Source organism: Primulina huaijiensis, chromosome 8 (assembly GCF_012295235.1).
Source record: "Primulina huaijiensis isolate GDHJ02 chromosome 8, ASM1229523v2, whole genome shotgun sequence".
NCBI lineage: Eukaryota > Viridiplantae > Streptophyta > Magnoliopsida > Lamiales > Gesneriaceae > Primulina > Primulina huaijiensis.
This window is the reverse complement of record NC_133313.1, coordinates 18,436,726-18,451,492: the sequence shown is the minus strand read 5'-3', so window position 1 is coordinate 18,451,492 and position 14,767 is coordinate 18,436,726. Positions and strand designations below refer to the sequence as shown.

At 33.5% G+C, this 14,767-nt stretch overlaps 2 protein-coding genes across 4 annotated transcripts; one reads left to right on the top strand and one right to left on the bottom strand.

Moving 5' to 3' along the window:
- The first annotated feature begins 990 nt into the window (after positions 1-990).
- On the top strand, positions 991-4,160 carry LOC140983078 (probable inactive receptor kinase At4g23740). Of its 3 annotated transcripts, none has more exons than XM_073449981.1 (3): positions 991-1,080; positions 2,004-3,301; positions 3,378-4,160. In XM_073449981.1, the coding sequence occupies exons 2-3, from the start codon at positions 2,065-2,067 to the stop codon at positions 4,043-4,045; spliced, it is 1,905 nt and encodes a 634-aa protein (XP_073306082.1). In that variant the 5' UTR covers positions 991-1,080; positions 2,004-2,064; the 3' UTR covers positions 4,046-4,160. The 3 variants fall into 3 exon arrangements, with proteins under 3 accessions (XP_073306082.1, XP_073306081.1, XP_073306080.1); XM_073449980.1 differs by having other exon boundaries at positions 996-1,272; XM_073449979.1 differs by having other exon boundaries at positions 996-1,534.
- Positions 4,161-5,794: 1,634 nt separating this feature from the next.
- Positions 5,795-10,405, bottom strand: LOC140983321 (potassium transporter 26-like). Its single transcript, XM_073450312.1, has 7 exons — positions 10,180-10,405; positions 8,300-8,768; positions 8,045-8,095; positions 7,619-7,879; positions 7,404-7,456; positions 6,954-7,323; positions 5,795-6,805 (listed from the first exon to the last, which is right to left on the bottom strand). Exons 1-7 carry the CDS (start codon positions 10,321-10,323, stop codon positions 5,985-5,987), a joined length of 2,169 nt encoding a protein of 722 aa, XP_073306413.1. The 5' UTR covers positions 10,324-10,405; the 3' UTR covers positions 5,795-5,984.
- Positions 10,406-14,767: the final 4,362 nt, after the last annotated feature.

Sequence of the window (14,767 nt, the reverse complement as noted above, 5' to 3'; positions counted from 1 at the left end):
TAAAAAATATTTAATTTAACTTGATATCACTTATTTGCATACATGTGAATTTTTTTTATAAAATTTGCAACAAATAGAGATAACATGGTTAAGTTGACCAAATGCGCGATCAATATTTATTAACCATAATTAAATTTTTTTTTTTTTTACTTTTCAGAAAATAAAAATCTGGAGTATCCAGTCGGGGTGGAGGCAATCATCCCAATTTATATTTATTTTTTAAAAAATATGGTTAATTAAATGGGCGAAGACGACGCTCTGGATTAGTTTAAACAAGTCATGAAATGAGAATATACATAATTGACAATTTAGTACAACTTTTGTGAAATGTTTCACAAATTTTTAAATGTGAGACTAATTAATTATGTATATATTCACAATAACAAGTAATACTTTTGACATGAAAAATAACATTTTTTTTATGAGAGACCTGAATAAATGATCCGTCTCACAAAATTTTTGTGTTGGTAAATTTGGACGAGACATATCTAGTTTATGAGTAGGTCTCATGTGAGACGGTCTCACGAATATTTATCTGTGAAACATGTCAACCCTATCGATATTCACAATAAAAAGTAATACTCTTAGCATAAAAAGTAATACTTTTTCATGGATGACCCAAATAAGAGATCCGTCTCACAAAATACGATCACGTGAGATCGTATCACACAAGTTTTTGGTCTAATTTATTTATATGACTCTAATATCAGACAAAAATTTGTGTCAGACGTTCTCACGTGGTCGTATTTTGTGAGACAGATCTCTAATTTGGGTCATCAATGAAAAAAATATTACTTTTTATGTTAAGAATATTACTTTCTATTGTTAATATCTGTAGGACTGACCTGTCTCATAGATAAAAATTCGCGAGACCGTGAGAGCTACTTCTAATATCAATAACATATTAAAACCACGTCGATTTCATATTAATTTTTAATGTATGAACAAATTTATACACGAATAATTAGTGATCTTGTGTCCACTCTGTCATGCAGTACGCGTTCGGTGAGGTGTCATTTACGTGAATTAACGGCATCATCGTCTTCGCTGCCTCCACTTCACATCCTTTTCTTCTCCGCTGTGATTTCACTCCACAGCACGTGCACTTCCCGCTCTCCTCGCGCCATTAATTCGCAATAAATCTCAGTTTTGTCTGTTCGAATCAATAACGTTTTCCAATCATTTATTCCTCTGTGTTCGGACTTCCCGCTCAGTCATTTGCGATTCCTTAAGGGAGAAGGCGCCCGATTCTTTATTTCTTGTTGCTACCCTGTGAGCTTGGTTTTCGTCCCTCTATTTGCAGTGTTCGAATTCTTGTGTTTTTTCCCATCAAAAAAGGGGAAAAAATAAAAAGAATCTTGTGCTTAGCTGTCATTTGTATGATTTCATTGATGATGCGTGCACACGCGGTGGGTTTATCTACCTGTACGTTTTTGGAGCTTCTGTAACTGCCGCTATTTTTAGAATTTTGGTTGGCGTGTTGCGGCTGAGGTTTTAGGAAATCAAAAAATTCTTTGGTCTGGGGATTGCGGTGGTGAGCGTTTGATTTTTTTGCTGATTAATTGTTGAAATTTCTTCTTTTTTTTTCTTACATGAAATTCTTTGGAACATCTTTGAATTGCTTGAGATTTCAAAAACCCAAAATTTGAATATCTGCATACTTATCTGGGCGGTAAGCTAAACAGAGGCGGCGAAAAGGACTATTGACGAAGTGAATTTGTGGCGCAGTTCATGAACTTCTGGGCAAGCTTGTGTAACCGTTAGTACTTTAGCGGACTGAGGAAAGAAAACAAATTTCTCTCTGATTTTTTGTTGTTGTAAGGAAACTTAACTACTGAATTTGGTTGGCAGACAAACTGCTGTGATCGGAATATTAATTAAAAACGGCTATAATATTGATGGCTATTAATTATCAATAACAGCAATATATGATTTATTAAGTATAACGCGTTCATTTCCTTTTGTTCTTTGATTTGTTTCTACTGATTTTGGAATTTATGCAGAGATGTAAGAAGTGCTTAATTGAAGGCCTCTCTGTTTTTACTAAAAAGACTAGAAGAAGAAATGAGCACAAAGATCAAGTTCATGTGTGCAACAATTTTAGTGTTTAATGCTCTGTACTTGCTATCAGCAGCTGAACCTGAAGAAGACAAACGAGCACTGCTCGATTTTATCGATAACATATACCATTCAAGGCATCTGAATTGGGATGAGGGAACTTCCGTTTGCAGTGGATGGACAGGAATCACTTGTAACAGTGATAATTCAAGAGTCATCGTTGTTCGACTGCCTGCTATTGGATTAAAAGGCAGAATTCCTGTGAACACTCTTGGACGTTTGTCGGAGCTTCAGATCTTGAGTCTGAGATCAAATGGTATTAGCGGTCCTTTTCCAACAGAGCTTTTAAATCTTGAAAATTTAACTGGTCTTTTCCTTCAGTTCAATAATTTTCAAGGTCCATTACCATTGGATGTTTCAGTTTGGAAAAATCTCACGTTGTTAAATCTGTCTGATAACGAATTCAATGGTAGTATCCCATTGTCCATTTCAAATTTGACTCGTTTAACTTTGTTGAATCTTGCCAACAACTGGCTTTCTAGTGATATTCCCGATCTGAATATCCCGAGTATGAAATTGTTGAATCTGTCTAACAATAATCTTACTGGAGTTGTACCTCAATCTCTTCTTAGATTTCCCAGTTCATCTTTTTCTGGGAACAATATCTCACGAGAAAATTCGCCGTCTCCGGTCATTTCTCCTAGTCCTGCTGTTGTACCAAAAAAGCATAACCCAAGATTTAGTGAATCTGCTATTCTGGGAATTGTTGTTGGCGGTTGTGCAGTGACATTCATGGTTATTTCCTTGCTGCTAATTTTTGCATACAAGAAGGAAGGTGATGATGATCGTAAAACGACCAGTAATAAAAAACCAGATAAGCTGGAAATATCTTCAAAGAAGATGGTTTCTGGCGATCAAGATGGAAATAGTAGGCTAACATTCTTTGAGGGATGTATTCTTGCTTTTGACCTCGAAGATCTATTGAGGGCCTCAGCCGAGGTTCTTGGGAAAGGAACATTTGGAACTACTTATAAGGCAGCACTGGAGGATGCGACCGTAGTTGCGGTAAAGAGATTGAAGGAAGTTTTTGTTGGGAGGAAAGACTTTGAGCGCCAGATGGAAATTGTGGGAAATATAAGACACGAGAATGTGGCTCCATTAAGGGCCTATTATTATTCAAAAGATGAGAAGCTTATCGTATATGACTATTTTGATCAGGGAAGCTTATCTGCTTTGCTACATGGTATGTAGAATCGTGGTCTTCTTTGTCGAATTATCGAAATTTAATGTGACAATCTTGTGCATTCATATTCTTGCAGCAAACCGAGGCGAGAAGAGGATTTCTTTAGACTGGGAGATCCGTCTACAAATTGCAACAGGCACAGCACGGGGTATTGCCTATATCCATTCCCAAAGCGGTGGAAAACTTGTACATGGAAACATAAAAGCTTCAAACATTTTTCTCAACTCCCAACAGTATGGTTGTATTTCTGATCTTTGCTTGGCAATATTGATGAATCCTATATCACCACCAGTTATGCGGATTGCTGGATATCGTGCCCCGGAAGTCACCAACACCAAGAAAGTATCACAGGCATCTGACGTGTACAGTTTTGGAGTTGTTCTACTCGAACTTCTCACTGGAAAATCCCCGGTCCACATTTCAGGGGGTGAAGAGGTGATCCACCTTGTTAGATGGGTTAACTCAGTGGTCCGTGAGGAATGGACTGGTGAAGTATTCGACGTAGAGCTTTTGATGTATCCTAACATAGAGGAAGAGATGGTAGCACTGTTGCAAATAGGGTTGAGTTGTGTTGCAAGAATGCCCGAAGAGAGGCCAAAAATGACTGATGTGGTTAGCATGGTGGAGGACATTAGAAACATGAACAGAGGCAGTAGCCCGTCTCTCGAAACTAAATCTTTAGGTTCAACTCCTACTTTCACTCCTAAAGTCGATGAGATTGGGTCGTCTTCTGTTCGTAATTAGATTCTTGATTACGAGAATTGGTGTTATTTGTTATTTCTTTGTTTTCTATGTATTTATCTAGTTTTTCTTGCGTAAGACAGTCATATGATCAGATAATTTTATTTGATAAAATTATAATGACCGACTTTACTAAAAACATGTTTCTTTAATCTTGTGGGTTTTAGTAATAATGTAAATTATGATAACTATTTTATAATGTAATCAAAAAATTAATAATTAGTGTGTTATATATGTTACAATTTTCTTAGATCTCGTACAAACGATTAATGAATATAATTTTCAATTCTATTAAAGTTTTCAAATTTATTATTCGCGTAATGTTTACGTTATTCATGGAGGTTGATTTACTCAACTTAAAAATTTGCACAAAAACTCATATTAGCTAAAAGTAGAGTTAAAAATTAGCACAAAAACTCATGTTTCAAGAGACAATTTTGTGAAATGGGTGATTTATCCTATTCGATACATGAAAAATATTGTTTTCACTCTGTAAATGTACAAGGTCGACCCGTCTCATCTCATGGATATAAATTCATGAGACCCTCTCACAGAAGAATTACTCAAAAATTAGAGAACTACAAAATTTTGAATAATATTGTAAACTTCATATTCTTTCGATTTATTTTAAAATCCATTAATTAATGGAAAAAGAGAAATAACAAAAGGACATCCAAAAAAATAAAGATAGAGTTCATAAATCAAATAAAAAGAAAAAAGAGAGAAATCAAACAAAAGTAATTATTTTTAAATAAGGATATATTTCATTTTTTAAAAAATCGACCGTAAATTATTTTATTCTTCTATTTATTTAAAATTATATTAAAGATATATTTTTTTAAAAACAAAAAATGGAGTGTAAATTTTATTAAAAAAATAGATGCTAAATTTATATTTTCTTCAATTTATTTTAGAATCCATTAATGTTTGAAAAACAAACAAAAGACTTGTATTTTTTAATATTATTTAAGAATGTAATGACATATATGTAAATTCACACAATTTTATTAGAGTTTTTAAATTTATTATTCGCATATTATTTATGTTATTCACGATGTTAATTTATTCAACTTAAAAATTAAAAATTGGCACAAAAACTCATATGAGGTTCTTTCACAGTTCAATTTTGTGAAATGAGTATCCTCCCCAACCTGGATCATGAAAAACATTGTTTTTCACTTCAGAAATGAACCGGATCGACCCGTCTCATGGATATATATATATATATATCTACGAGATCTTCTCATAAAAGACCTAGTAAAAAATTGGATAACTATAAAATTTTGAACAAAAATATAGTTTCATTTTCGTTCGATTTATTTTAAAATCATTAATTAATGAAAAATTCGACTCACCTCATAGATATATATCAATGAGAGCATTTCACAGAAGACCTATTCAAAATTTGGAGAACTATAAAATTTTGAACAAGAGTGTAAAACTTTATTTTTTTTCGATTTATTTTAAAATTTTTAATTAATGAAAAATGAGAAATCAAACAAAATAACATCCAAAATAAATATATATTTCATAAATCAAATAAAAGAAAAAAAAAGAGAGAAATCAATTAAAATTAATTATTTTTAAAATAAAGATATAGTACATTTCTAAAAATATAGTGTAAATTTCATTATTTTTTTATTTATTTTAAATTTCATTAAAAATATAAATTTTGTTTTTTCTTCAAAAAAATAGATTAAAATCCATTTTTCTTCAATTTATTTTTAAATCTATTAATAACTGAAAAAAAAAAACAAAAGAGAGATGTATTTAAATACATTTAGTAAAGATAAGAACCTACATGTAAATTCACTTAATATTAAATTCACAATTCAAAGTCAAGTCATAATACATATACTATACCTCAATGTTCTTCAACAAAGTGATGATGATGATCTCTTTTGGCCTAACAATTTTTGTTTCTGATATGGCATGATCCATTTTAGATTTCGTAAAGCATCCCAACTTGCAGTGTTTTCTCAGGTGGGGTTCCCAGTGTTGAGACTGCTGATCTACTGTTCTTCTGCAGAAATCTGTAAATATGATCTATTGTTAATCTTGCAACAATCCCACTATCCCGATTTGCTTTAAGAATCGTCCTTCCAACGGCAAACACAACCTCATCGCGTGCTGCCGACTCTAACATCCTTATTTCATCCGAATCATCAACAAGTTCTTGAAGTTTTGCGATAACTAAGGCAATATAATCAACCCCTTCCATTTCCTGAGAATCATTGTATCCAAACTGCACCAAACACCTGTAAACCCCTTGATTTCCCAATTTCCCGACATTCAATCTTTCCTCCGGAAGCACGGTTTTGATCGGAAGAGTTCTAATGGTGACTATGACCATAACTTCGCGTACAGAGTTTGTATGTTGAATATAACGGCGTATGATTGGTGGGATACCGTTGACGAGATCAGTGAAGAAGAAACAAGTTCCTCGTGTCCTGTGTATGATGTTACTCGATAATATTTGATCCAATTCTTGGATGCTCATCTTGTTTTCGGATTCGTATTCTGTTTTTTTACTTCTTCCATAAGTCCATGATAACATGACAAGGAGGAAGAACGCAGAAATAGCAAAGGGTACCCATCCTCCTTGTGGGATTTTGTTTAGCAGAGATGTCATGAATATGCCTTCAATTACAATGTAAGGGAAGAAGAAACATAGGACCAATACGACTCTTGTCTTCCATATAACCAACATGACTAATGTTGTCAAGAAAGTTGTTATTATCATGACCCATATGACAACCACACCTGTAGTATGTATATATGTATACACTCAGCTAGTTCAGAAATTTAGAAGAGGGACAATTATAGATACATTTTTTCTATAAAAAAAATTGTAAGGCATTACACTTGAAGCCTTTTTGTTGGAAATTAAGGAGAAGAACACTAGACTTACCGTATGCATTAGCTAGCTGCACCCCACCTTTGAAACCAACAACAAGACCAACAGTGAGAAGCATCAAGAAGTAGTTAATTTCTGGTGAATAAACTTGGCCTTCATGTTTTGAGGAAGTGTGGATTATGTTAACACGGGGGAAACAACCGAGGGCCAACGACTGTTTCACGATGGAGAAGCTTGCCGAGATCATAGATTGGCTTGCAACAATGGCAGCTAGTGTTGAAATAACAAACATGGGCCAGTACACTCGATTCGGGAGGGAACTATAATATGCATCAGTTATTTTCTCAGGGTTTTTAACTAAGTATGCGGTTTCGCCAGCGTATGTGAGGATCAATGAAGGGTAAACCACCAAAGAGAAAGCCAACTGCAAAAAGAAAATTAAAAATGATAACAATTGTTCTTGGAAAATTATCACATATTCGTCAACCCGTTTTTGTAAACTACCTGAATCGCCCTCTTATTGAAATGGCCCAAATCAGCAAACATGGCCTCAGCTCCTGTTGCACATTTCATGAGAACTTAATTTAGACTCTTAACTTTTATTTTGAAAAATAAAATATATTTGCTGATAATTATTTTAATAATTAGGCAATCCTTTTCCCCACAGTACATGCTAAGCTTAGGTTTTACTTGAAGAGTTTGAAATATATAATATATACCTGTTATGCCCAAGAAAACAGATCCTAGAAGATTCCAAGCAATCTTCCCATTTCTCCGAAAGAATTTCACAATGTAGTGTGGCGATACAGCCTTGATAACAGAGGGATGATGCTTTATGATATTGTATACACCAATTGAAACGTTTGTAGCAAACCAAATGAGCATAATTGGAGAGAACAAGAAGCTAACTTTGCTAGTTCCACAACGTTGCAAGGAAAACAGGGCAATCAGAAGCACCACTGATATCCAAACAACGTGATCTATCGATGAAAAGATCAATAGAATATTAGTATGTCACAGCTTCAATTCAATGGAAAACGAGCAATGAAATTGATGCCATCGAATGAAGAATCTCAAATTTCATTTTAAGTTACTGGTTTCATGGACATTGTTCTTTAAATACGAACATAATCTCAAATACACACCTTGAGTAATTTCGGTGGAGAGAGATTGAATTCCTTGGAGAGCTGAAAGAACTACAGCAAAAAAAAAAAAACAGAAGTAACACCTTTTGCCAACAAATCATGATGCAACATGCATAAAACTTCTGCAATACTCTTGTTTAACATGCAATAAGATAAGGAACTTCAGAATAACTTGACACAAATGTCAAAACGGTTTAAAATTTCGGTTGACCCCCACGATTTTTTCTATATAACGTTTTGCATGCAGAAAGTTACCACAAGTTGCAGGAGTGAGTGCGCCATCTCCGATAACCATACAAGTTCCAAGCAAAACAAGAATCGTGACACAATTCTGAGCAGTCGTGTTTTTTTCAAGAAACTCCTTAGTCTTGGTGCTCAAGGGGCTTCCTCTACCATAATGCACCATGTCAAAATCTGATTCCAACCGCGTATTCTGAATCGAGAACTTGCTGCGAAAGCTTATGTGCCTACAAATATAGGAATACAAGGCAAACGTTCCACCTTCGCCATGATCGTTGGCTTGAAGCACGATGAAAACGTATTTAATGAATACAACGATTGTTAACGTCCATATAATAAGGCTTAATGTGCCTATAAGATCGTCTTCTGAGAGGTTTGTTTGATTCGTAGCAGAGAAAACATTGACCGGAGAAGTTCCCAAGTCTCCATAGACTATGCCAAGAGATTGGTAAGCTAAGAGTAGGGTTTGCATGGCCGGATATTCCTGCAAAAATGCATGTGTTTTTAGAGTCCTCAATTTTTTGGTGGAGAACGTTGATTATAGAATTAATGAGAAGTAAATGTTGCATATAATGTTGATGTATAAGCGAGTCGAAGGGAACAATCTTGGAATTTTCCAGGCACTATATGATTAATTGAATTATTGGAATTTCAATGAAAAGCTGAGACATTGATTTTTTTTTTTTATTATATTTTCAATTCGATTTGTGGCTCTAAAAAGTTTTACATTTGCTTTCTGAATTTTACTTTATTTTATTTGGATGGTTATGCGAATTGGTTTCTTCTTGTTCAACTCTACTGTTTTAAATAAATTTTAAAGCAGTCTTAATATTTTTATTTCGAGAAGAAAATTTGCCTTGTCAAAATAATTTATATAAGAATGGGTCACTAATGGAGAAAATATGCACTCTGGAACGCCTATGCACAGTGGCGGATCCAGGAATACGATTCTATCCTGACTAGAATTTTAAACTCTACGATCCTTTAATATTTTAAATTGATCTACCCAGATTAATATCAAATTTATCCAAAATTATACAAAAATTTACATATAAATTTTAAAAAAAAAATTTAGGACCACCCAGGCTTTTAGCCCGGGTGGCAAGGAGTGTAGCTCCGCCCGTGCCTGTTCACATACATACACATACATACATATACGAAAAACTACATTTTTGCTTTTGTTTATTTGCTTCTTTGTGTTTTTTATCCTCTGTATTGTTAAATTTTAATCTTAGTTTTATATAATTTGATTTTTGACAATTTTAGTCATTTTTCATTGAAAATGTTGATGAGACACATCCCTTCATTGATGTCACATCACGTCAATGACATGTTCAAAAAAAGGATTACAATTGTCAAAAAAACAAATAATATTGCGGACTAAGACTGAAATTTGAAACATAAAAAATAAAAATAACAAATAGGCAAACATACATAAACCAAACATAGAACTTTCACACACACACACACACACTAGCATGCAAAGTGTGCTTGTAAAATTTTTAAAGATCATATTATAATTGTGAAAAACACTAAGGGACTTCACAATTTTGAAATAATGAATTATAAAAAAGGAGAAAAAAAATCAATAAAATATGTTATTTATGGGTTGAACCATGAATCATTTATTTAGGAAACTGATGTTTTATTTATTAATATGTTAGTGTAAGGATAATTTGAAAATATTAAAAAAAAGCATCACCAAAACTATTCATCTGTCTCTTTATTAATAGTATATATATATATATACACAAACACATATGTGTTTAAACATGTTTGTTTCAACAATTCCCTAAATACAAATTCACCAGTGTGATTTTTGACCAAGACACACACACACANTAGAGTAACGTGCTTCCTTAGATAAATAATTAACATGGAATTCATACAAGCACCTTTTCTAATTTTTGAAGAGGTTGATAAATTCTAGTGAAGCTCATAGTTCTGCTGCCGATGCCCGTCTCTTCCGTCCGGAGCATAAAATCGCCGTTGCCGCTACCGCCGCTGCCATTGCTGTTTTCGAGGTCAATGCTTTTCATGATATAGTTGTTTCACCTTCCACGATTATTCAGCGTGCAAATCCTGATATTCAAAAATTTATATTGTGGGATATATGCTTTGATAACGTAGTATTATAATTATAATGTTAAAAAAAAATAATAAAATTATATAAGACGAGAGACCTTACCTTAGCTATTTTGACGTGCATGTAAATTGTATTAATCTTTAATTGATTTCAGTATATAAATAATAAATATGAAGATTAATGACGTATCTAGTCAGTGGCGGAGTCAGGTTTTCATTTCGACCCGGACTATACTTTTCTAAACCATGGTTGAGCCAATATTTACAAATAGAGCACACGGACTATCGGAAAATAAGACAAAATTTTATGTATAAAAAATATCGAGAAAAAACAAGTCATTCGGACGGTACAACACATGGCTCCACTCGTGTATCCAGTGTCACATCAACAATTAAACCAAATAGCCGAAAATGAAGTGAAGGTATAAAAAATTGAACTTGTGATACATCATCACGTTGCATGTGGAGTACTGTTCGATTATCAAAACAGAGAGCAGTTGAAAATGATATAAAAGCCAAAATTGATGAATACAAATGTTGAAGAGAATCCCACTTCACCAATGCTTATTTCCATTCAATTGGATCATTTGATTGAATTTTATATATGTTTTGTTTCCCCGACCACTTCTTTCCATATCTGTCACTCAATCTTGTTATTAAGTTGAATGCTAGAATTGTATTTTATTTTTTGAATAAGTTATTTGTTTTATGAAAATATTATCTGTCTGGAAGTTGACTTATTCAAACTTATTCAAATAATAATAAATAATTGATAATGAAACTTCATACAGTTAATTTAATAATAAATTAACTAATCTAATTATTAAATTAACTAATCTAAACGTCACTTTAATGGAAGATAGTGTATTATAAGCAGACGATTCCATGTTATATTAAATTAACCGGATACTTGTTTAGCTTTCCCGGGTGGGTCAAGCGAATTTGAACCAAATGCAGATAATGTGAGATTAATAAGAAATTCCTATGTCACTCACAAAATAATTAATAAAATATGTGTACGCACACAAATACAAAACGACATTTACTCATTTTTAGAATATAAAAAGATCAAGTAAAATACGGAAGGATTTAGTTTTATCATAATTATAATAATAAATAATAATTATATAATTTTAAATAGTCAATAATCATTATTTTTATTATTTTAATAATATTAATAAATAACAATTATAATAATATTTCTTTAGAATGTTATTATTTTGAATTTTTATTAAAAATAATTTCATTATATATATTTTTATTTCTTTCGATACAATCATTGGAATGTAATATAACTATCGTTTTATTCTCATCTTCGTTCCATTTCAATATTGATTCTATTTATGACGTTTTATTTCATTCATACTAATCATGTCCTAAAAGCTGGTCATGTGCTACAATTCTTCTACGAGAACCAATTCACATCGTGTCTTCATCAATAATATTTTGTATGCTTTTGTAACCTCTATTGTATCTCAGCGCTTCGTCAGCTAAATAATGTATTGTCCTAATTTGGAGGAGCATGGAGTCCCTTTTTTGTGTGCTTGACTGTATCTCAGCACTGTATGCAGGGGCGGAGGTATCTGTTCTTGTACCCGGGCTTTAGCCCGGGTGTCCAAATTTTTTAAAAAAATTTATATGTAAATTTTTGTATAATTTTGGATAAATTTGATATTAGCTCGGGTAGATCGATTTAAAATATTAAAAGATGTTAGAGTTTAAAATTCTAGCCCGAGTAGTGCCAGATTCCTGACTCCGCCACTGACTGTATGTGTGCTAAGACTTGGACTCCCCAATCTCTAGCAATTAGATTTAAACAAATAGATATCAAGTTAAGAATGGAGGAGCATGGCGTTCCTTTTTTAGTCAAACACCTTACCACTATCTCTGAATCAATCCCAGGCAGAATCTTCTTATATCCTGAATTCCATGCTAGCTCCAACCCTTTGCAAGCAGCCCAAAGCTCTGCTTCCTCGATTGAGCACCAACCAATATTATACATGAAGCCACAAATCCAGTCTCTAGTTTCGTTCCACGTACAATAGACCCCTCAGACCCGCCTTCCTAACATTTTTTGCTTGCAACTTCCATCCACATTAAATGAACTCCATCCGCTAGGAGGGGGTAACCACCTAGTTATACAGTTTGCATAAGCTACATTGTGATTTGGCATTACCTTATTTGAGGCGAAGGCTGACTTGATGACTTCAATCCCTAGTCTTATCGTGCTTGCACCTGTGACCCAAATTAGCTATTAACCACTAATCAAAGATCAGATTCAGGGCCAACTGACATACCTTAGTAGGCATTAATCTATTCCATATAGCTCTTGCTTCCTCACATTTGCGGAAAATGTGGTCGACATCTTTCATTAGTACTAAGACCCCTTTTAGCTCTCTCCACATTGCTCATTAACTTACCATGTCTAACTATTCAAATGAAGGTTCTTATCCTTTAAGGCATTTCCAGCTTCCATATGGCTTCCCAAGATTTGTCACCCCCTGTTCGTTTCTGTCCGTTATCAACTCATAAGCTGAGCTAATTGAGAGTTTACCATTACTAGTGAGTAGTGATACCCCAGCAGGTGTATCCTCTATATCTTCCTCTTCACTCAACGTGCAAGCAGCCAGTTCATTCTCCACAGTAGTGGGTACCAATCCTTGTATTGCTTCCCAATTCCATCCCTCACCCTTGATCCAATATTCTTGTAATTTTTTGTTTCTCTAAGCGAAGTCAATGTCCTTGGTTAAAGACTTACTCAAAGGTTCATTACTCACCCACTTATCATTCCAAAAGCTAGTGGATTTACCGTTCCTTACTGCCTTTTTGCTTCCCTTCTCAAGAAATTGTGTAGTCTTGCAAATACCTTTGCCAGGCGTGGGACGCACCCTGCTTGATCTGAATCTCTATGCTAGTGGTCGCATTGCGAATGTATTTACCCTTTAGGACATGTGCCAAAAGGCTACTCTTTTCTTCTATTACTCGCCAACACAGCTTTGTCATGAAGGCTAGGTTCATAGGGGATAATCTCTTGATACCAAGGCCTCCCAGGGACTGGACTAGTGACCACTTCCCAATTCACCAGGTTACATATTCTATCCCCAATATTTCCACCCCATAGAGATTGAATTCCTTGGAGAGCTGAAAGAACTACAGAAAAAGAAAATGTAATACATCAAATGTTATCAAATCTTGATGCAGCACACATAAAACTTCTGTAGTACTCTCGTGTAACATGCAATAAGATATTGAATTTTAGGATAAATCGACACAAATGTTAAAACTGTTTAAAGATTCAGTTGACCCCCTCGCTTTTTCCAAATAATGTTTTGCGTGCAGAATTTACCACAAGTTGCAGGAGTGAGTGCGCGCCATCTCCAATAACCATACAGGTTCCGATCAAAACAAGAACTGTGAGACAAATCTGAGTGTGGGTTTTTTCAAGAAATTCCTTTGCCTTGATGCTCAAATGGCTTCCTTTACCATGACGCACCGTACCAAGATCTGATTTGAACCGCGCATCCTGAATCGAGAACTTGCTGTGAAACTTTACGTGCCTGGCTTAATGTGCCCAAAATTGATCTAATTAACATGCAAATATATATATACACACATATATACATCTTAGTGTCTGACCACTGCAACGTCTATATAAATGATTGCGTATGAGAAATATTGAAATCGAGCTTCTTTTTATTTATTTTTTTCATTTTTTTTAATATTTATTTAATTATTATGTGAAATATAAATAGACAATTGAATGTAATCTGCACAACGTTTTTTTCTCTGATCAATTAAGAACTATTGATTTTGAACGTTGGGTAACATTCAAATTTTAATCTATAAATACATAAATTTTTAAGAAATTAAAATTCATATTTTGCAACATCCTACATACATATTTCTCTAATAAAAAAATATTACATACAAAAAAATTTTGGAATAGATAATAGTTCTAATAATTTTTTTTAGAGATCTTTTGAACTCTCCAAATAAAAATATAATACTAAATAATAGATAAAAGTAATTAAAGTGGTGAAATGATTTTATTTAAATGAAAATAAAATATTAATTAAAGTGACAGTGAGACCCATAAATATTTGATTAGTGTGATATTTGATTGTGAAATATGATATATTTGAGTAGAGAAATATTTGATTGATGACGTGGATTAGGGGGACCACAAATATTTGAAAAAAATATCCCCTTTATTGTGGATAGCCTTATTTGATAATCTATATTGATGTGACCAGGGACGGAACCACCCTTGGGCTAGGGTGGGCTCCAGCCCCACCTATTTTTTTAAAAAAAAAGTTTAGTATTTTTAAATTTTAAGTTTTTTCAGTTCATATTAAAATAGAACAAATTTTTTATCAGTTTTATTTTTTTAGTCTCATG